Genomic DNA, 25,782 nt, shown 5'->3' with positions numbered 1-25,782 from the left:
ACCCCACATACATAGAGGTTCAGAGCCAGAAAGGTAAAATAAGGTGTCCATGATATTCTGAGCTAAGGAATGTGGTAAGAGGCCTGGCGCTTCAGAGGGGAGGAGAGCTATAAGAATTCACAGATTGATTAAGAAGAGCAGATGTTTGCCCTGCCATAGAGATAGGCCATAAAACGTTATATCTGGTATTAACTCTTATCACGGGCAAGGCTCCTCATTTAAATTCTTCTAGGTAGTTGTGGGGGTGCAGAAGTTTCTCCTGAGCCTACAGAGTTTGCGTTGCCTTCAGCTCAAAATAATCCACATGCTAAAGTAGCACATCATAGGGAGGCCTGTTCTGAACCCTTTCACCTACTCTCAAGTCTATCACATCCCAGGGTTGTGTGTTCATTGTAGCACTAACCACGATAGAAAACTTGCCTACACTCATGCTTTTATTTCCTGTGTATTATCTATATCCCTCGCTAAATCTTATTCAATTAATAATATAAACCATAATAAATGAGTTAGAAGGTAATACATGGTGTGGAAAACATAGAACATGGTAAGGGAGAGGAAATTGTGGGAATGGGGAGGTTGAGTTTTAAACAGGATAATCAGGGTGGGCTTCATTGAGAAGGTGACGTCTGAGAAATACTTAAAGGAAATGATAGAGCCAGTCATGCCAGTATCTGGACGAAGAGCACTCCAGGCAGAGGGAGCAGCTAGTGCAATGGCTCTGAGGCCTGTTGCGTTTGAGGAACTGCAAGGAGGCCAGGGCTGGGCAGCGGTGTGTTGGGGGCGGGGGGCGGGAGCAGTAGGGGGTAGGGTCAGAATGTGTAGGTGGGGATTTGTAAAGCTGTGAGGGCTGTTGCTCCAGGTTGAGATGAACAGACATCACAGGGTCTTGAGTGAGCTGTTTTCAAGGTTTAGCCAGGCTGCTGTGGAAAGAATAAATGTGGTTGAAATGTAAGCGGCTGCACTAATCCAGGCAAGATGTGATGGGGCTGGGAGAGCAGCGAGGTGCCCAGATTCAGAATGCGCTCTGAAGGTAGAGAACAGGATTTGCGGAGAGACAATGTGGGGAATGAGGGAAGAGGAGGCAAGGTCGACTCCAAAGTTTTGACTTGAGCACCTAGCAGGACAGTTGTCATTACCTGAGATATGGAAGGTGGCAGGTGTTCTGTTTGGGCCCGTTATGTTTCAGATGCTCGTGACTAACCCAGTGAAGGTGCCAAGGATGAAGTGTTTGGCCCTAGTAGTTGGTCAATAAAATTTTGATGAATGAAACTGGGAAGAAACATCCAGAGTGCCTGGGCTAGTGTAACAGGTGCTGCAGTGTCCGGTGGGAAGGAAAGCCTCCTGGCTTGGCAAGAGCTGTGCCCTCCACCTGGTTTGTTTTCCCCACCCACTCCCCTCCCAAGCTTATGTATTCATCTTCCGCTACCGGTTTTGAGAGTCACCCTTCAGGGTATCCCCTCATTTCCTCTTTTTTAAAAAAAAAAAAAATTTTTATTGATTTCAGAGAGGAAGGGAGAAGGATGGAGAGAAACATAAATGATAAAAGAAAAATCATTGATCTGCTGCCTCCTGCACGCCCCCAACCCGGAATCAAACCGGAGACCCCTCAGTCCGCAGGCCGATGCACTATCCACTGAGCCAAACCAGCCAGGGCTCATGCCCCTTAACAAAGCCCTTAGCAGATATTCACGGCACAGCTGTTTATTGCACGTCTGCAACGTACAGACACTTCCTTGCACACAGGGCCCGGCAGGGGAGAAAGGTCTAGCTTCAGGGGAGCTGGGGCAGGCGGCACAGCAGCTTCTTCCTATGCCCGCGGGCGGGGTCAGCGGGAGCCCAAAGGGGGCGGGGCTGGGGGCGGTTCGGAGAGCGCAGGGCCCTGAGGGCGGGGCACGGCGTTGCTGGAGGGGTTCTGATAGGCTCCAGGGGAGGGCTGGCCGCCGTCAGGCCCCGCCCCTCTGGAACGAGGTCGGAGAATCCGGCGACTGCAGGGCTTCGCGGCTCCGGGGGCAGAAGCTGCGGTGGGTCGGAGGAGGTGGCAGGTGAGTGCCGCGGGCCGGGCACTCTGGGGTGGGGGTCCCCGCGCGGTGACTGCTGCCTGTGGAGGCCAGAGGCAGCCACCCAGACCCGGGAGGAGTCCAGAGCCTGGTCTCGGCCTGGCGTCTCCCCTCTTCCTGGGCGACCTGGAGCCCGTGCTGCCTGTTGGGCCCCGGCCGGAGGAGGCCCGCCCTTGGGCTCTCGGGGCGCCCCGCACTGCAGGTGGGCGGGGGGGGTGAGGTCTGATGTCCGAGACACGTTGTTTAGTATTTCTGAAGGAAGCCGGGAAGTATGGCTGGGCAGGGAGTGGGGGTAGTGGGGGCGGTTTGGGGATCCCCGCCCAGGGTTGAAGGCCGCAGGGCTAGTCGGGCAGTAGCGACGCCAGTACTTTTCTAACGTTTCTTAGCTTCCAAAGCCCAACGTATAAAGCTGGGAAAAGCAGATCTGGTCGGCTCCTGGGAAGCTGGGTGCAGAGCAATGCTGTGGAAGACAGGTAACCTACACGGGAGGGGGTGGCTTTGGGAGGGTAGGTGACCAGCTGCGGGTGGGACTGCCTGGCGGGAGTCCAGGCCTCCTCCCCTGATGTGGGTATGCCATGTGGGAGACTTGTTCCTCTTATTCTTGGAGCTGGGCTGGGAAAGGAGAAGGAACTGCCCGCCCCCCTGAGGAATCAGTTCCCCTCTAAAGTGCAGAGGCCCAATCTTATGTGATATCAACATGTGCTGAGAACAGCCCTGTAAAGTCGGCACATTAACTCCATTTTACAGATAAGGAAACTGAGGCCCGAGAGGAAAAGGGCACACCCTGGGGAGCTGGCTGTGTGCAGGTCCCACCTGGCTGATCTCTCTTTTTATTTTTTTATTTTAAATATAATTTTACTGATTTCAGAGAAGGAGAGGGAGAGAGAGATAGAAACATCAATGATGAGAGAGGATCACCGATCAGCTGCCTCCTGCACGCCCCCTAATTAGGATGGAGCCCGCATGTGCCCTTGACCAGAATCGAGCCTGGGACCCTTCAGTCTGCAGGCTGACGCTCTATCCACCGAGCCAAAACAGCTAGGGCCTGGCTGATCTCTTTAGCCCTTCTAGGTCTCTTGGGGATCTGTGGTGGAGAGCAAAGACCTGGAGTCTGGCTACAGTGGACTGTCAGTTCTGTATAATGGAGTTGGTCTGGGTAGAGAAAGGATATGACCTTAGCTATTAGTTTTTGCTAATTCTAGCACTGCTGTGGCAACAACAGCAAGTGGGGATGTCCCCCAGGCCTCAAACACACTGACCTGCTCCAGGCTCCATCTATCTGCTCACACACTGCATGCAGGAGCCAGCAGTTGCAGGAAGAGCCAAGTCGACCTCAAGCCCAGGAGTTGCTCCTCTAGTGTGCAGGCCGGCAGCCTATGGAGGGGGTCAGGCGAGGGCCGGGGCTGTGGGAGCCACTCAGTCATCCCCAACCCTCCTATAGCGCCGTTGCTAGCCCTGGTGGGCCAGGTGCTGGTGCTGGAGAATGGACTCCTGCGGAGGCCGCCCATGGGCTGGCTGGCCTGGGAACGCTTTCGCTGCAACATTGACTGTGAAGAGGACCCAGAGAACTGCATCAGGTGAGGAAGCACCACACCACCTGACAAGCTGTGCCCAGGGCCCTGCAGAGTGGGGGCAGGGAGGAGAGAGTCAGCGAGAAAAGAGAACAGGGTCAAATCCCCCCCATCTCCCATCCCAGCGAGGCTGCAGCCAGAGGTGACTCTTGGGACATCTGACAACCTCAGGACACGCTTGGGGCCTCTGTGGGGCCTGTCAGGTCTGTGGGGCAGGTACTTTGTGGACCCAGCCCCTGAGATAATCAAAGGAGATAACTGGTGAGGCCAGGCCAGACCTCACAGTGCTGCCCCTGGCTCAGTCCTGCCCCTTGGCCTGGGGCTGGACCATTCCTTTCAACTTCACCCTGCGTAGGGCTCATGGCACTATGCCTGGGGTCATTTACAGTTGTTACCTGGCTTAGTCTGCAGCTGACCCCAAGGCCAGGGTCCTTGTAGCCTGGATTCACACTCAGCATCTGAGAACTCTGAGGAAGGTGCCTTGGATGAGGAACATGCTAGGCCGCTAAGCTGCTCCATCCCCTGCTCCTCTTGCCAGTGAGCGGCTCTTCATGGAGATGGCTGACCGGCTGGCACAGGACGGATGGCGGGATCTGGGCTACACATACCTTAACATCGATGACTGCTGGATTGGTGGGCGCGATGCCCAAGGCCGCCTGATGCCTAGTCCCAAGCGCTTCCCCAACGGCATTGCCTTCCTGGCTGACTATGTGAGCCCCACCCAGCCCTGCCCCTTGGCCTGGGGGCCAGATCACTCTTTCCACCTCACCCTGCTTAGGGCTCTATTTCCACCATCCCTGTTTGAGAACTCAGTCTGATGGGGAAACAAATCGCTAGTTTTGGCCCACAGTGGTGGGGGGAGCCAGGAAGGACATCTGATCCACCTGGGATTTCAGGAAGGTTCTGCAAAGAGAAGGCAATTCGTGAGCTGATACCAGAGAGATGACATTTAAGGCAGAGGGGATGGCGAAGCGAAGGCCTAGAGGCAAGGATCAGCCCCTGGGAGTGTGTATTGGAGGGAGGAGAGGACCATAGTTGGCCAAGGCCAGCCAGCAAGTGGAGCCCTCTCCTTTGTCATTGGGGCACCGGAAGGTTTGAATGGGGCTGGGCCAGATGCGCCTGTGAGGTGGCTCCCTGAGGGTCCTGCCTGAGCCCCCTGTGTCCTTGGCTCCCCCCGCAGGCTCACTCCCTGGGCCTACAGCTGGGCATCTATGAGGACTTGGGCAATTTCACCTGCATGGGTTTCCCCGGCACCACGCTAGACAAGGTGGTCCAGGATGCTCAAACCTTCGCCGAGTGGAAGGTGGACATGCTGAAGCTGGATGGCTGCTACTCGACCCCGGAGGAACGGGCCAAGGGTGAGTCGCACAGCTGGCTGGAGGCCATCAGATAGACAGAGGGACGGCCATGGAAGGGGCCCCAGGGTCCACTTGGCCGAGCCTGTCTGTCTGTATGCCTCCTAGGAAGTGGTGTTTCCCAGTTCCCCTCACCCAGGGGCTCCCAGCTCCCTAAAGATGGCTGGGCACCGTGCCTACCTGGGAAGTGTTCGCAGCATTGGGCACAGGGGGAAGCACCTCTGTGGAGCGTCAGTTTCCTCACCTTTGGTGGGAGAATGTTTGGGTTGAGGCCCTAGGCTGCTTCCTGCACCTTCTTGGTCCTGAAATGTGGGGGTTGGACTTCTCCAGGGTACCCCATGATGGCTGCTGCCCTGAACGCCACGGGCCGCCCCATCGCCTTCTCCTGCAGCTGGCCAGCCTACGAAGGGGGCCTCCCCCCCAAGGTAAGCCATTCTGCGCCCACCTGGCAGCGTTCCCCCACCTGCCTCCCCACCTCCTGTGCAGTCACAGGCCGCCCATCGCCTTCTCCTCTCACCATAGCTGCCCGAGTGCTGATTTGTAGGTCTAGAGAGAAGGCCCCGAGTACCCCAGAGGCACCCAGCCAGCCTAGGGTCTTAGAGAAGAGGCACTTGTGAGGTGGCTGAAGGCATGGGAACCACATGTGATGGGCAGGCACACTGTACCCATCAGGCGGAGGGAACCTGGGTTGTCCTGAGTGGGCTAGGAGACCCAGAAGGCTGGTGAGGATAGGCAGGTGGGGCCCATCTCGGAAGGGCCTGTGGGCACCTCAGCAGGGGCCCTCAGCACCTAGGACACTAGAAAGGGTGCGGTCAGACCTGCAGACCTGAGGGAGGACGCTGGCAGAGGGTGAGAGTCACTGCGGGAACACAGGGTGGGTGTGCAGTAGGGATGTTGGTGGTATACCACCTGGAGCCTGTACCCTGGGCTTGACCCAGCTGGCATGGGAGGGCAGGACAGGCTTCTGGCACCAGCATCCATGGAGCAGAGGCCTGGGCAGCCCCAGAGCAGGGCTGTTCTCTGCGGCCTTCCTCATCCTGAACAAGCTAGGGTTGGTTCTCTGCCTTCCCCACCCTCTTGTCTCCTGCTGAGCCTCCCCACCCCTGTGCAGCCTGCGGGCAGCAGAGGGTGACTCCTGTGCTGAACTCTGCCTCCCTGACACCCAGGTGAACTACAGTCAGCTGGCAGAGATCTGTAACCTCTGGCGCAACTATGACGACATCCAGGACTCCTGGAGCAGTGTGCTCTCCATCCTGGACTGGTTTGTGGACCATCAGGACATTCTGCAACCAGTGGCCGGCCCTGGACACTGGAACGACCCAGACATGGTACCAACATGGAGGGGATGTCCCAGGACCCATCACCATGATGGACTTGCTCCCTCTCTCTGGTCGCTCACTGCCAGGTTCTAGATCAGTGTCTCTGAACCAGCTGCATTAGGCTTGCCTTGGAGCTTATTTACAATTCTGTTCCCAGGGCCCCACCCCACCCCCACCTTTTGGATCAGAATGTTGGGAGAGGGCCTGGGAATGCCCATTGTTGACAGTCTTCCCAGGCAATTCTGATGCTTGGAACTTGAGAACTTGGTCTGCAGTGGCTCTAAGTGAAACAGTATTCCTCTGCAGAGTGAAAAACATGAATATTCCACACCTCTGTCCATTCCCTCCCTAGCCTGTCCTCACCCAGGCTGCCTCTGACCCTTCTTTCAATGCCCTGTACCCTGTCACCCTCCTGCAGAGCCTCCACCGGCAGAACCGGCTTCTCGTACCCACCTCACTCGTAGCCTTGGTGACTTAAATATTTTTAAAATTTGTCTTAGAGTTTTATAGCTATCTCTTCATTTAATCAAGATTTAATACCAGTGATGATTAAAATAATACAAATACTGGCCAGATAGTGGGGCACCTGGAGAAACAGAAATCGGCCTGCCTTAGGGTTCTAGCTCCAGCTCTGCCACATACCTTAGGCAAGTGACTTAATTTTCTCTGTGCCTCCGTTTCTGTGTTTAATTTTAGTAATTTTTGTCTTTTAAAATATTTTTTATTGATTTTGAGAGAGGGGGAGGGAGAGAGAGAAACATCAATATGAGAATGAAACATTGGTTGGCTGCCTCCTTGTGCCTGTTTTGTCAATTGGAAAATGAAAATAATAATAGTAGCTACCTTATATATAGGGCTGTTTTGAGGGTGAAATGGATGGCCCTTTAAAATGCTTGGCACAGCTTGGCACATGTACAGTGCTTAGTTAGGTTGGCATCACTAAGTATGTAACGGTGTTGTGTGAGCAGTAATCGTTTGTGTCCCGTCTAGATTGGTTGCCCTGGGTCAGGTGGTGGGGCAGGTGGTGGCTACTGGCAAGAGCAGGGACTCTGTCCGGTTCTGGTTCTGGTTTCCTACCACTGCCATCCTGGGTGCGTTTCTTGACTTGCGTGTTTCAGTTTACAAATGCTTTTGGCAGCAGGATCCCATCGGAATGACCTGTGACATGACCAGCACCCCCTTTCTTGTGAAATAAAAAGCTGAGGCTCAAATGGAAAGTGACTCAACTCATCCCGAGGCCACACTGCTAGGGAATGGTGTTTGCCAAACCAGGCTCCTATTGTGGGCGTGCCTCCCACCTCCATCTTCTCTTGCTTCAGCTACAAGCTTGGGGTTGGTTGGGGTCAGTGCCTATACCCTCCCCACTGAAGAGGGCAGGGCTGACCACTTCTCTCCTCTGCCCCTAGCTGCTCATTGGGAACTTTGGCCTCAGTTTCGAGCAAGCTCGGGCCCAGATGGCCCTGTGGACAGTGCTGGCGGCCCCCCTCTTCATATCCACGGACCTGCGTACCATCTCTGCCCAGAACATGGACATTCTGCAGAATCCACTCATGATCAAAATCAACCAGGATCCCTTAGGTATCCAGGGACGCAGGATTCTCAAGGTATTGGGGTGTGGGGGGAAGAAAGGGGAGACTGAGGGACTAGGCTCCCCTGAGAAGAAGACTGCAAGGCTGGGTGCATTCAGTTGAAGACTCTACTGGGGGCTATTCCAGCTGTCCCTCACTTGCCCGGTGAGGGCAGGGCCAGAGCAGCACAGCTCGTGGGATTTGGGGAAGGGAGACATCACCATGCAGTGCCCAGGGTACGGTGAGGCCTCTCAGGTTGGAAGTATAAGGTGTCTGGCAGAGAACTGTGATGTCTGGTAGAGAACTGGGGCTTCCCTACAGTGTTTAGGAATTGTATGAGCCAAGGAATACAACTATTACTCGTACTAGTGTCTACTTTTTATTGATCACCTACTGTGTGCTGGGCATTCTAGATACATTTCCTCACAAGGTCGATAGTCCTTCCCTGTTTTACAAAAGAGGAAACTGAGATTTGAAGAGTCTAAGTAACTTAGTTCAAGGCCCCACAGTTAGTAAATAGCACAACAGGACCTGATTCCAACAGCGTCGCCCAAAGTTTGTGCTCTTTGCACACTCCTTCCCTCTCCAGTTAGAATAAATCTACACACCTGTAGAATGTACCTGTGGAGAGGCCCAGAGGAGGGGACCAATCCCTGCCAGGCCAGGGACCTTCTGGAGGATGGGGTTCACGCTCTTGGCTGCTCAGGGCAGAGTGCATCCTCCCACTGGCCACTCCAGGGCAGCAGCTGTCCACGTCCATCCCTCCCATCATCCTATGAGCTCTGAGGCAGGACCTCATGCAGCATTGCATCTGTGCCCTGGCATGGGGCCTGGACACAGGAAGTGTTGGGGAGCGTCTGCCAAGTCAGGGAAGGAAGGAAAGTAGAGTTAGATAGGTGGGGTACTGGAGGGCTGTGGTATCACCCCCCTAAGCTTTTGCGTGGAATGAAACTGTGGCCTGAGGAGGGGGGACCCAGGGCTCAAGGGAGGGCCAGGAAGGGGACTTCAGGGCCTGCCTGAGCAGGAACCCCAGCCAGCAGCCATCTTCTGTGCCCAGGAGAAGTCCCTCATCGAAGTGTTCCTGCGGCCCCTGGACAATAATGCCTACGCCTTGGTCTTCTTCAGCCGCAGGACAGATATGCCATATCGCTTCCACTGCTCCCTCTCTCAGCTCAACTTCACCAGCTCCATCTTGTATGAGGTGAGCGCCCTGCAGGTAGTGAGTGCCCTTTGTTTTCCTGGGAGGGCGTTGCTGGGGTGGGCCTCACACAGGCCTCCCCTAAGCCGTGGGCCTTGGGTCCTGTGGCAGGTGCTCAAGGGGCAGCTGCAGGCACTGAGGGCCATGGCTGGTGCTGCTCTCCACGCTGGTACTTTCAGGCTAAGCAAACAGGACTGCTGAGTATGAATGAGTCCCGTTACCCACTGAGGCCATGCTCCTCGCCTCACTGGTCAGCCCTTGCTGGCACGGTGCTCAGGTTCTCTGTGGGCGAGGCTTTCGCCACTGCCTATGTCTGGGCATCAGCTGGCTGTGCCGGTGGACAAGTGACAGAGTCACGGCTCCCACTTCTGCAGTGCACACGGGAGGCCCAGTACAGATAGGCAGAGTCCAGGCTTCTATGCCCTCTGCCTGGCCATTCTTATGGGGGCACTGGTTATATCCCTCCCTGCTGCAGGCCCAGGATGTCTATACGGGTGGCGTCATCAGTGGCCTCCGGACTGAAACCATCTTCACAGTGATCATCAACCCTACAGGGGTGGTGATGTGGTACCTGTACCCTGTCAGGCAGCTGGGAACACCTCAGCAGTGAGGAGCTAAGACCTGTGACAGGTTGTAGCAGCACCGCTGAACCCAGACCATGGAGCCTCGACATGCCGAGGGCCAGAAGGCGAGGTTCTCTGCTACCCAGGCCCGCTTGGCGACTGATCCCATCGGACCCGAAGTGCAACCAAAGGGCCAGGTTCCATGTGCTGCCCAAGTGTGAACCCTCTTGGAAACTTGCCTGGGCACTTTCCTGTGGCCTCCTGGCCTCTAACCTTGTCTGCACAGCCCCACAGATGTTGCTGAACAACTCGGCAGCCTAAGCCCCCATAGGCAGGGGCACTGATACCCATCAGGACTCCAGCCTCTGGCCTTTTGTTGACTCTGAAATCAAGATTTGAAATATTTTTATAATTAGGAGTGGGGATCTGACCTCTTGTCAGGAACTTCCATGAATCACAATTGGCTTTCCTGCCCGGAGGAGGCCTGGCAGGCTGATACGCCACGGTTCCCTCAGGTCACCAATAAAGCTGTTCTTTAGTCAAATAGTTGCAACATGGACCTGGGGACATGGGCGCCTTCAATCAGGGGCTCTGAATGGCACTACACAGGGTGCTGGCTTCAAATCTGACCTCACATGGAAGATGTAGGGCATCTTCTGGTCCCTCATTTTCCAAAATGACCTGCAGGTTATACTCTTAGACAGTCCAGACTTGCCTCACACCGGGAGCCATCCCTGCTCTGCCCAACACAGTGGTGGTGGTTGACAACACGGTGAGGCAGAGCAGCAATGGTCCCGGGCCCTCTTTGTCTTGCCCTTCCCCGCCCCATTCAGATGGTCCAGGCTCTGCTGGCCATGACCCCCCTCACCAGGCCCTCTGCTGCAGCCTGAAAGGCCTGATCTGCTAAAGAACTTCGCACTGTTGTCCTAGGCACCTTTCAGCTCCTCTTTTCTGACAGGACTTCATTCAGTGGCTGTCAGGGCCTGGGTGGGAGTGAGGGGCTTCGGCTCTGCCTTTCTCCCACAGGCCCCTACAGCTTGTCCTCTGCCCTGCAGTGCCCCTGCCCCCTCCCCTAGTTCCTCCTCTCCTAACCTGTATCCAAAGACATCCAGGGACTCTTTGTGCTTTAAAACATGTTTCCTGTTCCTCCTCAGGGTTTTAAGGTAAAAGAATGACAAGCTCTTAATTGCCTTCCTTTGGTTCCTGTTTCCTAAGCCTCTTCCTTTGGCTGAGACAGGGCACCTGTCTTCCCTGTTGGCTCTTGTCCCTATTTAGAAAGCTGGCAGCAGAACAAGCTAGGTAGGTTCCCTTGGGCTCTGAATGCACTGCCCTGCCCTGTGGGAATTCTTCTGGGTGGATCTTTCACACTCCCTCCCTCAGGGTGTGAGGGTCTTGTATGTACAGTGTGGTGTAAAGTGCACATTTTACAGTATCCTTTGAACTTCCTGGAGCTTTGCTGATTGAGTCCAGGTCATCAGAGAAAACTCCCTTTCCCAGTTGTTGTCTTGAGGCTGTGGCTCACTCAGGAGGAAAGAACCTACCTCATCCTCTGCCCCTGGAGGCCTGTCACCATATGCACACCTCCTGCTCCGGGTCTTTGTCATAGAATGATCTTAGGTGGGAATGCTGCCTTTTCCAGCCCCAGGAAAGAAGTCTTTCCCACCACCCTGGGATGTGGAATGTAGTGGTTGAGACCATGGACTTGGGGTCAGGGGTCAGCCTGGACTAACCAGTCAACTCCTTTGCCTTCTAGACCAGAGATGGTGACATTTCTTTACTTGCTATATAACTTGTCCTTCTATCCTGGGGGTGTCTGACTGATTCTATCTCTTTAGCCTTAATTCTCTCAGCACACACCCTGCCAATCTTCCGGACACTGTTTAACTTTCCTACCCGAGGCCAGTGAGGGACTCAATTATATTTTTCCCCACCTCAAGGAAACCTTGTTTGGGTCTGAGTACCCTTTCTCTTTTTAAACTTTTAGTATAGAAATTTTCAAACATAAAAATAAAGTGGGACAGTAAATCTCTATGCACCCATCACACAGCTTCAGCAACACGTGCCATTCTTTCTTATCTCTCTTCCCACACATACATTTTTGCCTGTGAGCTGAGTACTTGAAAGCAAATCAAAGGAAACTCTGAACACCACTATGTAGCTCTAACAGACAGGGTCTTTAAAATATATATGATCATAAACAATTTTCCTATCCAACAAAATTAAAATATTAATAATCTAATAAACAGACTGTGTTCAGTTTTTGCTACTGGTCTCAAAAATATCTATCTATAGTTTGACTCAAAATCCAAGCAAGGGAATAACAAAAAGGTCCAGTAAGAACCACTGAAAGTTTGTTTACTCCATAAAAGCAATGAACAACTTGCCATATATCACCAGAATCAACTTTCACAGAATTCTGGAAATTGAACAAAGGCTTGCAGCAACCCAAAGAGCATTCGGTCAATAAAAATAGTAGAATCTTGGTAAGAACAGCAAGCTTTGTAGTGTTTTCACTTACTCTAGTATCACATTTTAAATCAGCTTTTAAGATGTTCAAAGAACTAAAGGAAACCATGTCTAAAGAAGTAAAGGAATGACGTCTCACTAAATAGAGAATATAAGAGACAGAAATTATAGAAAGGAACCACATAGAAATTCTAGACCTGAAAAGTACTATAACTGAGATGAACATCTATTTCACTAGAGTAGCTCAGTGGATCAGCAAACATGACCAAGCAGGAAGTCAGCAAACTTGAAGATAGATCCATTGAAATTAACCTATCTGAGGAACAGAAAGAAGAATGAAGAACAATAAACAGCTCCGGTTGGGTAGCTCAGTTGGTTACAGCATTGTTCTGATATGCCAAGGTTATGGGTTTGATCAAGGTAAGGGCACATACAAGAATCGACTGGTTGCCCTGGCTGGTTTGGCACAGTGGTTAGAGCGTCAGCCTGCTCATACTAAAGGGTCCCAGGTTTGATTCTGGTCAAGGGCACATGCCCAGGTTGCAGGCTCAATCCCCAGTGTCGGGTGTGCAGGAGGCAGCTGATCGATGATTCTCTCATCATTGATGTTTCTCTCCCTCTCCCTTCCCCTCTGAAATCAATAAAAATATATTTTTTAAAAATCGACTGGTAAATGCATAAGTGGAACAACAAATCTCTCACTCCCTCCCCTGTCTTCCTTTCTGTCTCTAGGATCAATCAATCAATACATAAATAAATAAATAAATAAATAGAGACTCATAGGACACCATGCAACATACCAACATACATATAAAGAAAAGGCAGAAAGAGTATTTAAAAATAATGGCTCAAAACTTTCCATATTTGATGGCAAATATTAATCCCTACTGAGACACATCATATTCAAACCCTCATAAGACAAAGACAAAGGGAGAATTTTGAAAACAGCAAGACAGAAGCGACTCATCACATACAAGAGAAAATACTTTGCGATCAATGAAAATAAATACACAAACTACCAAAAATACTGAAATACAACATACCAAGACTTAGCAGTGAAAGTAGTAATCAGGAAATTTATAGCTACAATTTACCTATATTAAAAAGAGTAAAGACAATCCATAATGGGAGAAAATATCTGCAATTCATATTTCTGGTAAGGTACTTCTAGTTAAAATATATAAATAACTTTTTTTGGTTAATCTTCACCTGAGGATATTCTTTGCATTAGATTTTAGAGAGTGGAAGGAAGAGAGAGAGAGAGAGACAGAAAGAGAGAAACATTGATGTGAGAGACACATTTATTGAAAACTCAATAATAAAAACAAACAGCTCAATAAAAAATGGGCAAATAATCTAAATAGACAGGTTTCCAAGGAAGATATTAAAAGCTCATGCTCAACATCACTAACCATTAGGGAAATGCAAATAAAACAATGAGATACCACTTAACACCCAAAAGGTGGCTAAAATAAAAATGGGAGGTAACCAGCGTTAGCAAGGATATGGGTTGGAACTCATACACTGCTGGGAGGAGTGTAAAAGTAGAACAGCTACTGTGTAAGACAGCCTGGCAATTCCTCAAGTGACTAAACACAGAGTTATGATATGACACAGCAATTTCACATCTAGGTATATACCCCAAAGAAATGAAACCATATCTACACAAAACCCTGTAAACAAATATTAATCCATAGTTTATAGCAGCACTATTTATATCAGCCAAAAGGTGGAAACAACCCAAATGCCCACCAACTGATGAAGAAACAAAATATGGTTAACCACACAATGGAATATTATTCAGCCACAAAATGGTGTGACGTGCTACATGGATGAACCTTGAAAACATGCCAAGGGAAAGAAACTAGACACGAAGACCACATATTATATGATTCCATTCATATGAAAGTGAATGGATTTCTATAGGAAAATCTATAGAGACAGGTTAGCGGATGTTTAGGCTGGGTGGGGAAGAAGGGGGTAAAAGGGATGGCAGCTAAAAGATACAAGGTTTCTTTCTGAAGTGATGAAAATGTTCCTAAATTGACTGGAGTGATGGCTGCACATTATGTGAATATACTAAAAATCACACTATTATACACGTTAAAGTGGGTGGACTATATGATATGTGAATTATATATCAATAGGATGTTAAAAAAACACAAAAATTCACACCTATGTCCATTGCAGTATTATTCACAATAGCCAAGATGTGTAAGTAACACAGATGTCCTTCGATGGATGAATAAAGAAAATGAGGTATACCAGTAGCCCTAGCTGGTTTGGCTCAGTGGATAGTGTCAGCCCAAGGACTGAAGAGTCCTAGGTTCGATTATGGTTAAGGGCATGTACCTCGGTTGCAGGCTAGATCCCTGGCACTGGTCAGAGTGCTGTGGGAGGCAACCAATCAATGTGTCTCTTTCAAATTGATGTTTCTCTCTCTGTCACTCCCCTTCCCTTGCACTCTCTCTAAAAATCAATGGAAAAATATCCTCGGGTGAGGATTCAACAACAACAAAAAAAGAAGGAAGGAAGGAAGGAAGGGAGGGAGGGAGGGAGGGAGGAAGGAAGGAAGGAAGGAAAAGAAAATGAGGTACAGTCATACAATAGAATATTAGCTTTAAAAACGCAGGGCCTGGCCACTGCTCAGTGGTTGAGCTTCGACTTATGAATCAGGAGGTCCCAGTTTGATTCCCGGTTGGAGCACATGCCAGGTTGCAGGCTTGATCTCCAGTGGAGGTGAGGGTAGGTGCAGAAGGCAGCTGATCAATGATTCTCTTTCATCATTGATGTTTCTGTCTCTCCCTCTCCCTTCCTCTCTCTGAAATAAATAAAAACGTATTTTTTTTTAAAAAAGGAATGCTGTCACATGCTACAGCATGGATGAATCTTGAGATTATGCTAAGTGAAATAAGCCAGTCACACAAAAAAACAACAAAACAAAAAATACTGTATGATTTTACTTGTATGAGGTATCTAAAGTAGTCAATTTCATAGATAGTAGCATGGTGGTTACCAGGAGTGTTATGATATGACACAGCAATTCCATGTCTGGGGTGTGTGTGGGAGGGGGGGAATAAGGAGTAGTTTAATGGATACAGAGTTTCAGTCTTGCAAAATGAAAAAGTTAAAACGTTAGAGAGTCACTGCAAACAGTGAGTACAGGCATTTTCCAGTTTCCCAAAGTGAGCATTATTCTACTTTGTTTTTAGGAAAGACCTACAGTGTTTTTTATTTCTAGCATTTCCTTTTTTTGTTTTCTAAATATATTCTTATTGATTTCAGAGAGGAAGGGAGAGGGAGAGATAGAAACATCAGTGATGAGAGAATCATCGATCAGCTGTCTCCTGCACACACACCCGCTACTGGGGATAGAGCCGGCAGGCAACTGGCATGTGCCCTTGACCGGAATCAAACCTGGGACCCTTCAGTCTGCAGGCTGACGCTCTATCCACTGAGCCAAACCAGTCAGGGCTAGCATTTCCTTTTGATTGTTCCTTAGAGTTTCCATCTCTCTGCTTACATTACCCATCTAGTCTTGCATTTTTGTCCACTTTTTCAATTAGAACTCTTAGCATATTAGTCAGTTGTTTCAAATTCCTAGTCTGGTAATTCCAACATCTTTGCCATGTCTAAATCTGGTGCGGATATTTCCTCTGTCCAAGCCGTGCTGTCTTTTAGTATGCCTTGTAGTTTTATGAATGCCACTATGTAAAAGGAATTGAGGTAAGTAGGCCTTTCGTATGAAGCTTTATGTTTATCTGGCTTGGAGTTAGGCTGTGTTTACTGTTTGCTGTAGCTATAGGTGTTAGAGGCTATAATTTCTTGTGTCCTGGTGTTTGTCTCCTCTGCTTTGTATTTCCCTGGAGACTTTTCAAATAGGGTCTGAGATGTGCAGTTCTTTCTGTTATAATCCCATTATTACGCAGGGGCCTGACTGAGGTGGCAGTAGGGGTTGGGGAAAGGAAGCATTCTATAGTCCAATGACTAGATGTCAGTCTCTAGTGAGCCTCTGCCCCAGGGCTTTGCCGTTCACTGTGCCGTTCACTGGTGTTTCCCAATTGCTGGGTACCCATCTCCCCCCACAAACCCCTTAGTTGAGGCAGAAAGGCTAAAGAGCTCTGGACTTGGTATCTCCCTTCCCCCACAGGAAAGGCTGCAGTAGGCTGAGTTGGGTATCTCCCTTCCCCAGGTCAGTTAGACTCTGGTTAAATAGTTTCTCTTGAGGGCAGGCTATGTTAAGGAGGGCAGAATGCTTTGGGTGTATTTTCTTTTCTTTTCCAGGACTTATTTTATTATATTTTTTATGTTTTCAGAGAGAAGGAGGGAGAGGGAGAGAGAGATAGAAACATCGATGAGAGAGAATAATCAGTTGGCCTCCCAACACCCCACACTGGGGATCGAGTCCGAAACCTGGGCACGTGCAGTGACCGGAATCGAACAGTGACCTCCTGATTCTTAGGTTGATGCTCAACGACTGAGCGACGCCAGCCAGACTCCAGAACTTATTTTAAATTTATTTTCAAAAATTCTATTATTGAAAAAGCGGAAACAAGAGTCTCGCCTGTGTCCCCACCTGCACACTCGCTCAGGCGCCCACGGAACTGGCACAGGCGCCCAGAGAGAGCCAACCAGCGGCAACCCATGCCCCACCCTCCCAGTCCTGTAGCCGCCCCCGCCGGTGGGTGTCCCCTCCATCCTCCCTGACCCATGGCGCTGAAGTGGATTCAGAAAGAATTAAGTGATCTGCAGCACGACCCACCTGCTCACTGCTCCCCCGGACCTGTAGACCACTTGTTCCACTGGCAAGCAGCTGTTATGGGGCCTCCTGGTAGCGCATATCATGGCGGAGTCTTGTTTCTCACTGTACATTTTCCGACAGACTATCCTTTTAAACCACCAAAGATTGCTTTCACAACAAAATTTATCATCCAAACATAAACAGTAATGGAAGTATTTGTCTTGATATCCTGAGGTCACAATGGTCACCAGCTCTGACTGTATCAAAAGTTTTATTGTCCATATGTTCTCTACTTTGTGATCCTAATTCAGATGACCCCTTAGTACCAGATATTGCACAAATCTATAAAACAAAGAAACATACAACAGACACATAAGAGAATGGACTCAGAAATATGCAATGTAAAATAAAAAATTCATATATACCAGAGTACTGTAAAATGTTTTTTTCAATATTAGCAGTAAATTGAACACTGTTTTTTGTTTCATCATCTCATGAAATCCTTTGATTTTTATCCATTTTTAAATGTATTTCTGAAGCAAGACAAAACAAACTTCCAAAAATACCCTTAAGACTGTGATGAGAGCATTTATCATTTTGTATACATTGAGAAAGACATTTATTATGGACTTTAAAATACTTGGACATCTGCATCTTCAGCTTACAAGATCTACAAACCATCTGAAAAGTAACCAAATTATTTTTTGCTGAAATTAGATGTTTTTACATGAGAAATACTGTGTTATCTGTGTCGTTTTATAAATCTATTCAGATTTCATTCTTTGTTAGCTCACTTTACAATTTGTATTCTTTTACTGTATAGACTAAATATATTCTACCTACATGTATGTCAACTCATTAATTTTTTCCTGTGGACAGTATTGAAAAAAACTGAACAGCTGATAATTAAATGAATTAACTGTCTCCCTTGTCTTAGGGTTTTCTGTGTAGATCAATCGCAGATTTCTTAAACCTGAATGATCTTTACATTGTAATTCTCAGTTTACTGATTATGGAGAAACACTTGTTTTGATTTTGTTATACCTGACTTAACTTTATTGCAATGTGAATTGCACTGCTAAGTAGGAAGATGTGTAACTTTTTTTTTTTTAAAATATATTTTATTGATTTTTTACAGAGAGGAAGGGAGAGAGATAGAGAGTTAGAAACATCGATGAGAAAGAAACATCGATCAGCTGCCTCCTGCACATCTCCCACTGGGGATGTGCCCGCAACCCAGGTACATGCCCTTGACCGGAATCGAACCTGGGACCTTTCAGTCCGCAGGCCGACGCTCTATCCACTGAGCCAAACCGGTTTCGGCAAGATGTGTAACTTTTATTTGTTGTTATTCACATTTGAATTTTTTTCTGTATAGGCAATATTATAATGACACATTTTACAGATCTTAATGTAGCTTTTCCATATAAATAAAAATGCTTTTTCTACAAAAAAAAAATTCTATTCTCCTGCCCTGGCCAGTGTTTCTAAGTGGTTAGAGCATTGGCCTGCTCACTAAAAATAGGTCTTGTGTTTGATTCCCGATTAAGGGCATGTACCTGGGTTGCAGGTTCAATCCCCAGCCCTGATTGGGGTGCGTGTGGGAGGCAACCAATTGATGTGCCTCTCTCACATCAATGCTTTTTTATCTATCTCTCTCCCTTCCCCCTTCCACTCTTATCTAAAAGCAATGGGAAAATATCCTCAGCCCTAACTGGTTTGGCTCAGTGGATAGAGCATCAGCCTGTGGACTGAAGGGTCCCAGGTTTGATTCCAGTCAAGGGCACATGCCCGGGTTGTGGGCTCGATCCCCAGTAGGGGCGTGCAGGAGGCAGCCGATCAATGATTCTCTCATCATTGATGTTTCTCTCTCCCCATCTCCCTTCCTCTCTGAAATCAATTATATATATCCATCCATCCATCCATCCATCCAGTTGGAATAAAAAATCCGGAGGATTAAAAAAATTACATTGTCCTTATTGTTATGCCCAGATTTCAAGATTCCCAAGAAGCCACCAGGGAGCCATCCAATCCGATGCAAAAGCAAAGAGTCTTTTATTTTAAGCCCGGGCTTAGCTCCTCTACCTTCCTTACTGACGCAGCAGCAGGTGGCAAAGAGAAAGCAGTCTGCTCGAACCAGGGGTTTCATAGAGGGTTGGAGTAGGGGCGGGAGAGGGGGCTGTGCCCCCCGCCGATTGGCCAGGTGCGAGCTGGTGACCCATTACACAGGATGTGGTCATAGCGATGGCGTGCACTTCCCTTGATTACCATTGGTTAGTCCAGAGAAATGGTGGGTGTGGCTAGCAGAGGCTCCTTCCGAGGGGGAAGGAGCCTTCGCTGAGCACATGGTTCCATACAAAATGGAGGTCCCTTAATGGATGGGAAGCCAGCCACTCGGCTCCCATGCAAGGCCTGCTGCCGTGGGCGTCACCGGGAGGCGGGCCGCCCACCACCCCACCTGGCCCTTGGGTCGCCCGCTGCTCGGCCCGAAAGTGACTCGGAGGCCGAGGAGGGCGGCCCGGGTCCTTCTGGGCGACCGCGGGCCTGCGCCTATCTGGTCAGGCGCTGCCTCGGCCATGGCTGCCCGTCATCCTCCCTGCCGGATGCCTGCGGGGCCACGTGCCCCGCCGGCCCTTTCACTTATAATGGTCTATCTCAGAAGCTAGGTCCGTATATTAAGTTTTTTGCAACAGAAATTCAGGTTCAGGATAGAATAATCATAGATAAAACTGTATGTTCAAAATAGCTATTCCTTCCATTCCTCTTGCTAAAAGCACAAGGGGATTTTTCCTCACTCTTTACTGTGGGGACTTGGTGGGGCTCTTGGAGGTAAAATCCACATAACTATTGGGCTCCTCCCTAAGACTGGCCCCACCCAGAAATTTTTAACTCTCAAGCTTGTCTACACAAAGCCTCCCCCAATTCATCAATTAGTTTAAATTATCCTACCTTCATACTGGCTCTATCAACAGGTTCATTTCCTGAGATCTTTGCTCTTGGTGAGTTGTGATTCTCTGAATCCACCTATCTCGCTAATTCTGCAGGCAGCAGTTTGCCCTACGATTTCTAATGGATCTAAGAATAACTGATGTTTAATTCATCCAGCTTTTTTCTTGTGGGGATGGGAGTGTTGACTTCCAACCCCCTTACATGCCAGAGCAGAAAACCTCAATCTCCTTTTTAGCAACCAATCAGTGAAGAGAGCAGGAAGATCTGCAGGCAAGGAATATATTTGCACAAGGGCACAACTGGTCTTCTTACTAAGGCTGGACCACGTGTTCAGACCAAAGGCCTTCCTGGTTGCGGCATCAAAACAATGCAGATATCCCCTTCTCCAGGAAGCTGACAGAACCACCTAAGCTGGTCAGAACCCCTCCTCTAAACCCTGTGCAGACCTCTATCATTGCACTTTTGTCAGGAATTGGGAATATTCCTCTCTCTTATTGGTCATCAGGTAAAAGCCAGAAGTCTAATGCCAGAATTGGGTCCAAGGGAAAAGCACAAGCTTGAGCATAAATAGTTCCCAAAAGTGAAGTATTCCAAGGCCCAAACCAGGGAAAGTAAGACCATCACAGCAAGCCAACAGGAGGGGGTCCACACTTCCCAGGGGGACCACACAGAGGGTGAAGTACCTACCTGCTCCCATCCTACATTTGGGATGGGAGTGGGGGAGGAAAGGGTGGATACTTGCAAAACATAATGGAATTATCTCTCTCTGAGGCAGTCTGTGTACTGCTTGAGATCAGGGTGTCAGTTTTCTCAGAACACAGGGTTGGCACAGAGCAGCCTCAGTAAGTACCTGACAGGAACTGATCCTTAGGAAGCCCAGTGCACAATATTGGGTAGCACAAAAAACAACTGGTCAGCTTACAAGCTCTCGTATTGATTTATTCTGGTTCTCCCCTCCATGGAAAGTTGGAGAACAGGCTTCCCCAACTTAGGCAAGTGCTCCATCAAGGGGCACTTCAGCACTGAGGCAAGCATGAAAGGTCCATCTTTCTTGGAATCAGATGATGAACAATTGAAGGACAAGTGCAGAGCCCAGAGAGAACACACAGAGCTTGGGCACATCCAAGTTGACTACTGGGAGGTCTCAAGGGACCAGCACTAGGCCATGCATATCACAGATGCCCTCAGAAACAGAGACCAAGGCCTCAGCAGATGTGTGCAACAGCAAACGGAGTTTAATCGAGGGTGTAAAAGCAGGGTGATCTTGCCTCTTCAGTTACTTTAACTTCTTTTTTCTTCAGGACATAGGCAAGAAGGCCTGTTTTCTAATGAGGACCCAGAAATCAGTCTCCATCCCCAAGCTGTCTTATGTGGACTGGTTCAGACCTCTCTCACTCTGGTTGGCCTACAATCCATTTTCAAGCTTTTTCTTCCTTGAGGAGTCTTCTCACATGCATTTATGTTTTGAGGCACTGGATGTAAGGGAAGGCACCTTGGAATTAAGCTGCCTTCACACTAGTTGTTCCCCATGCCTAGAACACTCTTCCCCAGGTCTGCATGGCTAGCTCCCTCACCTCCTGTATCCTTCCAATCTTTCCTCAACTATTACCTTCTCAACAAGGCTCTATTGCGAACTGCTCCCTCTGCCAAGCCCACAGCACTCCTAATCTCCCTTACTTTTCTTTTTTATGGCTTTTATCAACATCTCTGTCTTTGAATATGATATGCCTAATGATATCATATAGCATAACAGGCACTGACTGCATCTTAGTATTACTAGAATGTAAGCTCCATAAGAGCAGGAATTTTTATCTATTTTGTTCACTGATCTCCCAAGCACACAGAAACAGCACATAAAAGACACTCAATTAATGAGAGTGCAAATGAAAAGGGAAACCTGTGTTCAGATCCTGCTCTGTCACTTACTAGCCAGCTGTGTGCCTTAGGCGATTTGCTTCCCTGACAGCCTGTGTCTTCATCTATGTGATTGGGATCCGAGCACTCTCCTTGCTAAATTTTGTATGTAAAGCACCTGGCTGGGTGCTTGGCATTAACATAGTTGATAAATGGCCAGCCAATTGACATAATTACTGTCCCTCTCAAAGTCTTTACCATTATAGTTATAAGTAAGTACCCTTTACCTTGGCAATTAATGTGGTAAAGCCTTCAGGCCTGGGGCTGTGATTAAGGGATGAGGCCATGAGGATGTAAAAAACTCAAAGATGTCAGGATTCTCTCTTTCCTGTACCAGCTGAGCTGGCTCAAGAAAAAGCTAGTCTCAGGCTTCCAGCAACCCCCACACTTCATGTACATAGCAGCAGATCTGGAACCAATCTTCTGATCTCATGAGAAATCTGAACCCTCCTTTAACCTACTATACCACCTTTGACACCATCGATTTTCAAGGCCCTCTGACCACCAGGGATCAAGCCTGCAGCAGGAAAAGGGACTCAGAGCTCACCAGGACCTCACAGATGTGTGGTGAGGATCAGGCCAGTACATGCACAGGACACTCCTCCTACTGCTTGGCACCTGTGGGATAAAAAGAAAATGCTAGCCGAAACCGGTTTGGCTCAGTGAATAGAGCGTCGGCCTGCGGACTGAAAGGTCCCGGGTTCGATTCTGGTCAAGGGCATGTACCTAGGTTGCGGGCACATACCAAGTAGGAGATGTGCAGGAGGCAGCTGATCGATGTTTCTCTCTCATCGATGTTTCTGACTCTCTATCTCTCTCCTTTCCTCTCTGTAAAAAATCAATAAAAAAAAATATATAAAGAATTTAAACAAAAACAAAAACAAAAAACAAAAACAACAAAAAAAAGAAAATGCTAGGGAGCAGGTTCCCCAATTAGAGGCTAGGGTCCCAGATTCTGGAGCCAGCCTGGGTTCAAGTTCTGCCTCCACTACTCAATAGTTGCAAGTGCGTTGGTTTCCTAAGGTCTGCAAGCTTCAGTATGCTTAGCTGTAAAATGAAGCTATTAACAGTGCCCACTTCACTGGATTAAGTGAGATATGCTTATGAAGTGGCTTAGCACACTGCCTGGCACCCACCTACAATACTGATCATTTGCTCCCTCAGAGCCCTTTAAACACCAGGTGAGTGCTCTGGGACCACCCTGCCAGAGGTGGTTTTGCCAGTATGAACCACATAAACCAAGGCTGTGAGGTAGGAAGAGGTGAAATATAACCATGCCTTCAGGACTGTTCAACTCAGCTAGTCAGAGAGGAGACAGTTTTCTCTAAATTCTGAAATTTTAACTTCTAATCCTCTCTAAAAAACTGATTCTGCAAACTATAATCTTCAGCTGGCTGCCAGAACTTACAGTGTTTATATGTGTTGTACATGTGTATAATAAGTCAAGAATTGCAATCTGTTTGTCTTCATTCACTCAACAAATATTACCAAGACACCACTGTGCCCCTTGCCTTCTGCTAGGCCCCTGTAATGGGATACAGCCTCTGTTCTCAAGGAGCTCACATGTTGTGAGGGAGATGAACATGCAAACAATCCCAATAGGATTGGCACAGCTGTTTTTTCAATCCTCATCCAAGAATATGTTTTTATTGATTTGAGAGAGAGAGAGAGAGAGAGAGAGAAAGAAAGAAATAGAGATGTGAGAGAGAAACATCCATCAGTGCCTCCCATATGCACCCTAACCGCGGATCAAACCTGCAACCCAGGTATGTGCCCTGACCAGGAACTGAATCTGAAACCTGTTGGTGTATGGGTCGACGCTCCAACCGAGCCACCTGGCCATGGCAGATTGGCACAGTATTTTGCCAGAAACATGCTGAGGGTACAATGCAAGCTTGGCAGAAGAGCAAAGAAGGGGAGCTTAGAACAAGCTTCTTAGAACTTCTGGGCTGTTTTGAAAGATGAGTAGAATGCAGTAGGGAGGAAGGCAGAGGCAGAGGCACAGGCCATGCACTTCTGCATTTAGTTCTGCTTAGCTGGATCTCTCAGCTGGGGAGGTCACTGGAGAGGCCCATCTGTGCAGGCTCTTGAATACAAAGGAGCATAATGTGATCCATATATATGTGAAAACCAGGAGTTTGGACTTTATCCTGAAGGCGGTGAGGAGCCATTGCACAATTTATAAGCAAGGTAGAGCCTGGCATGCTATTAATTTAGTTTTAAAATTACTCATTCCACCCTAGTCAGTTAGGCTCAGTGTTCAGAGTGTCGGCCTGCTGACTGAAGAGTCCCAGGTTTGATTCCGGTCAAGGGCACATGCCTAGGTTTTAGGCTCCATCCTCAGTAGGGGGTGTGCAGGAGGTAGCCAATCAATGATTCTCTCTCTCTCCCCTTCTCCCTTCCTCTCTGAAATCAATAAAAGTATACATAAAAATAAATACTTAAAACAAAATAACTCATTTCTCAAGATAGAAACATAGAGTACACATGCACTTAAAACAATTTATAGTGAAAAATCTAGGTCTCCCTCTCCTTCCTTTTCCCCAGCTATGCAGTTCCCCAGCCCAGAGGCCACACTGTTACCACTTGATTACTTCGTTAGTCTTCTAGTATTATCTTTTTAAAATTGATTTTAGGGAGAGAGGGAGAGAAAAAAAATCAATGTGAGAGAGAAACATTAATCGATTGCCTCTCCTTTGTACCCAAGCAGGGATCGAACCCAAAACCTGGGTATGTGCCCTGACTGGAAATCTAACCAGCGACCTTTTTTTTTTATTTTTATCTTCCTAATTTGTTTTTATTTTTTATTATTGTCTAAAGTTTTACATATGTCTTTTTCCCTAATTGACCCTCCCCCACTCCCCCCCACAGCCATTCCCACCCCACTGCCCCAGTGCCTATGTCCATTGGATATGCTAATATGTATGTATACAAGTCCTTTGGTTGCTCTCTAACCGCCCCGCCCCTACCATTTGTCTCTGACCAGGGACCTTTCTTGATGCATGGGACAGAGCTCAAACCAACTGAGCCCCACTGGCCAGGGCCTATTATTCCTTCTTCTATCACATTTATAGTCTTATAATGATTTTGGCTGAAATGGTGTAGAATCGCATGCAGTTGTCTGAAAATTTTATCCCAATGAAGTAAAGGAAACATTATAAAATATTAGTTCTGAAAGGGGGCATTCAGTCTGATGGGACTGAAAATCTCTGAGATATAGAGCCTATCTAATAATAGACAAACATGGTAATTAACCGTACCTCCGACACACTTCCCATCGGCTAATCAGGGCGATATGCAAATTAACTGCCAACCAAGATGGTGGCCGGCAGCCAGGCAGCTGAAGCGAACAGGAGACTTGCTTGCTCCAGTGATGGAGGAAGCCAAGGTTCCCTGCCTACCGCCACCCAGCTCTGAGCTGCACTCTAAGCAACTATGTTGCAATTATAGAAGCTAAACAATCCCCAGAAACCTGCTTTCAGCCAGCCAGGCCTCAGAGCTGGAGTTGCAACAGTGTTTCAATTATAGAAGCTAAACAAAGCCCAGATACCTGCTTTCACCAGCGGAGGCCTCAGAGCAGGAGCCGAGCCTCAGAGCTAAAGCTGGCTTTCAGCTCCAGTGACAGCCATAGAAGGTAAATAAATCCCAGAATAATAAAAAAAAAAAAAGAACAAAAGGAGAGGTTGGGAGCTTCAGTCACCTGCCAGCCTGAAAACGGCCCTCAGCCCCTCACCCAGACTGGCCAGGCACCCCAGTGGGGACCCCCACCATGAAGTGGGTATGGGCAGCCTGAAAACAGCCATCAGCCCCTCACCCAGGCTGGCCAGGCACCCAAGCGGGACCCCCACCCTGATCTGGGACACCATTCAGGGCAAACCAGCCGGCCCCCACCCGTGCACCAGGCCTCTATCCTACATAGTAACAGGGTAATATGCAAACTGACCCTAACAGCAGAAGGACCGGGAATGACTGGTCACTATGACACACACTGACCACCAGGGGGCAGATGCTCAATGCAGGAGCTGCCCACTGGTGGTCAGGGCACTCTCACATGGGAGGAGCTCTGCTCAGCCACAAGCCA

The 25,782-nt window shown here is 48.6% G+C and overlaps 1 protein-coding gene, 1 non-coding gene and 1 pseudogene across 2 annotated transcripts; 2 read left to right on the top strand and 1 right to left on the bottom strand.

The window, feature by feature from the left end:
- The first annotated feature begins 1,963 nt into the window (after positions 1-1,963).
- Positions 1,964-11,874, top strand: NAGA (alpha-N-acetylgalactosaminidase). The gene is made up of 10 exons (XM_070411227.1): positions 1,964-2,042; positions 2,444-2,530; positions 3,499-3,634; positions 4,167-4,338; positions 4,809-4,986; positions 5,314-5,408; positions 6,150-6,311; positions 7,709-7,906; positions 8,928-9,071; positions 9,544-11,874. The coding sequence occupies exons 2-10, from the start codon at positions 2,515-2,517 to the stop codon at positions 9,676-9,678; spliced, it is 1,236 nt and encodes a 411-aa protein (XP_070267328.1). The 5' UTR covers positions 1,964-2,042; positions 2,444-2,514; the 3' UTR covers positions 9,679-11,874.
- Positions 11,875-16,330: 4,456 nt separating this feature from the next.
- On the top strand, positions 16,331-17,243 carry LOC139005801 (ubiquitin-conjugating enzyme E2 D1-like; annotated as a pseudogene).
- Positions 17,244-19,490: 2,247 nt separating this feature from the next.
- On the bottom strand, positions 19,491-19,564 carry LOC139007855 (small nucleolar RNA SNORD50). Its single transcript, XR_011470998.1, has one exon. It is a non-coding gene; the product is annotated as a small nucleolar RNA SNORD50 (small nucleolar RNA).
- Positions 19,565-25,782: the final 6,218 nt, after the last annotated feature.

Source organism: Myotis yumanensis, unplaced genomic scaffold (assembly GCF_028538775.1).
Source record: "Myotis yumanensis isolate MYYU_CA2020_CCGP unplaced genomic scaffold, mMyoYum1.0.hap1 SCAF_3, whole genome shotgun sequence".
Lineage (NCBI taxonomy): Eukaryota > Metazoa > Chordata > Mammalia > Chiroptera > Vespertilionidae > Myotis > Myotis yumanensis.
Note: the sequence above shows the minus strand (reverse complement) of the source record. Positions and strands in the feature narration are given on the sequence as shown.

Bases quoted from the DNA above. Each gene is read 5' to 3' on its own strand.
- NAGA (XM_070411227.1), top strand. The intron at 5,409-6,149 runs GTAAGCCATTCT...CCTGACACCCAG, and splicing joins AAGGGGGCCTCCCCCCCAAG to GTGAACTACAGTCAGCTGGC. The intron at 7,907-8,927 runs GTATTGGGGTGT...TTCTGTGCCCAG, and splicing joins AGGGACGCAGGATTCTCAAG to GAGAAGTCCCTCATCGAAGT.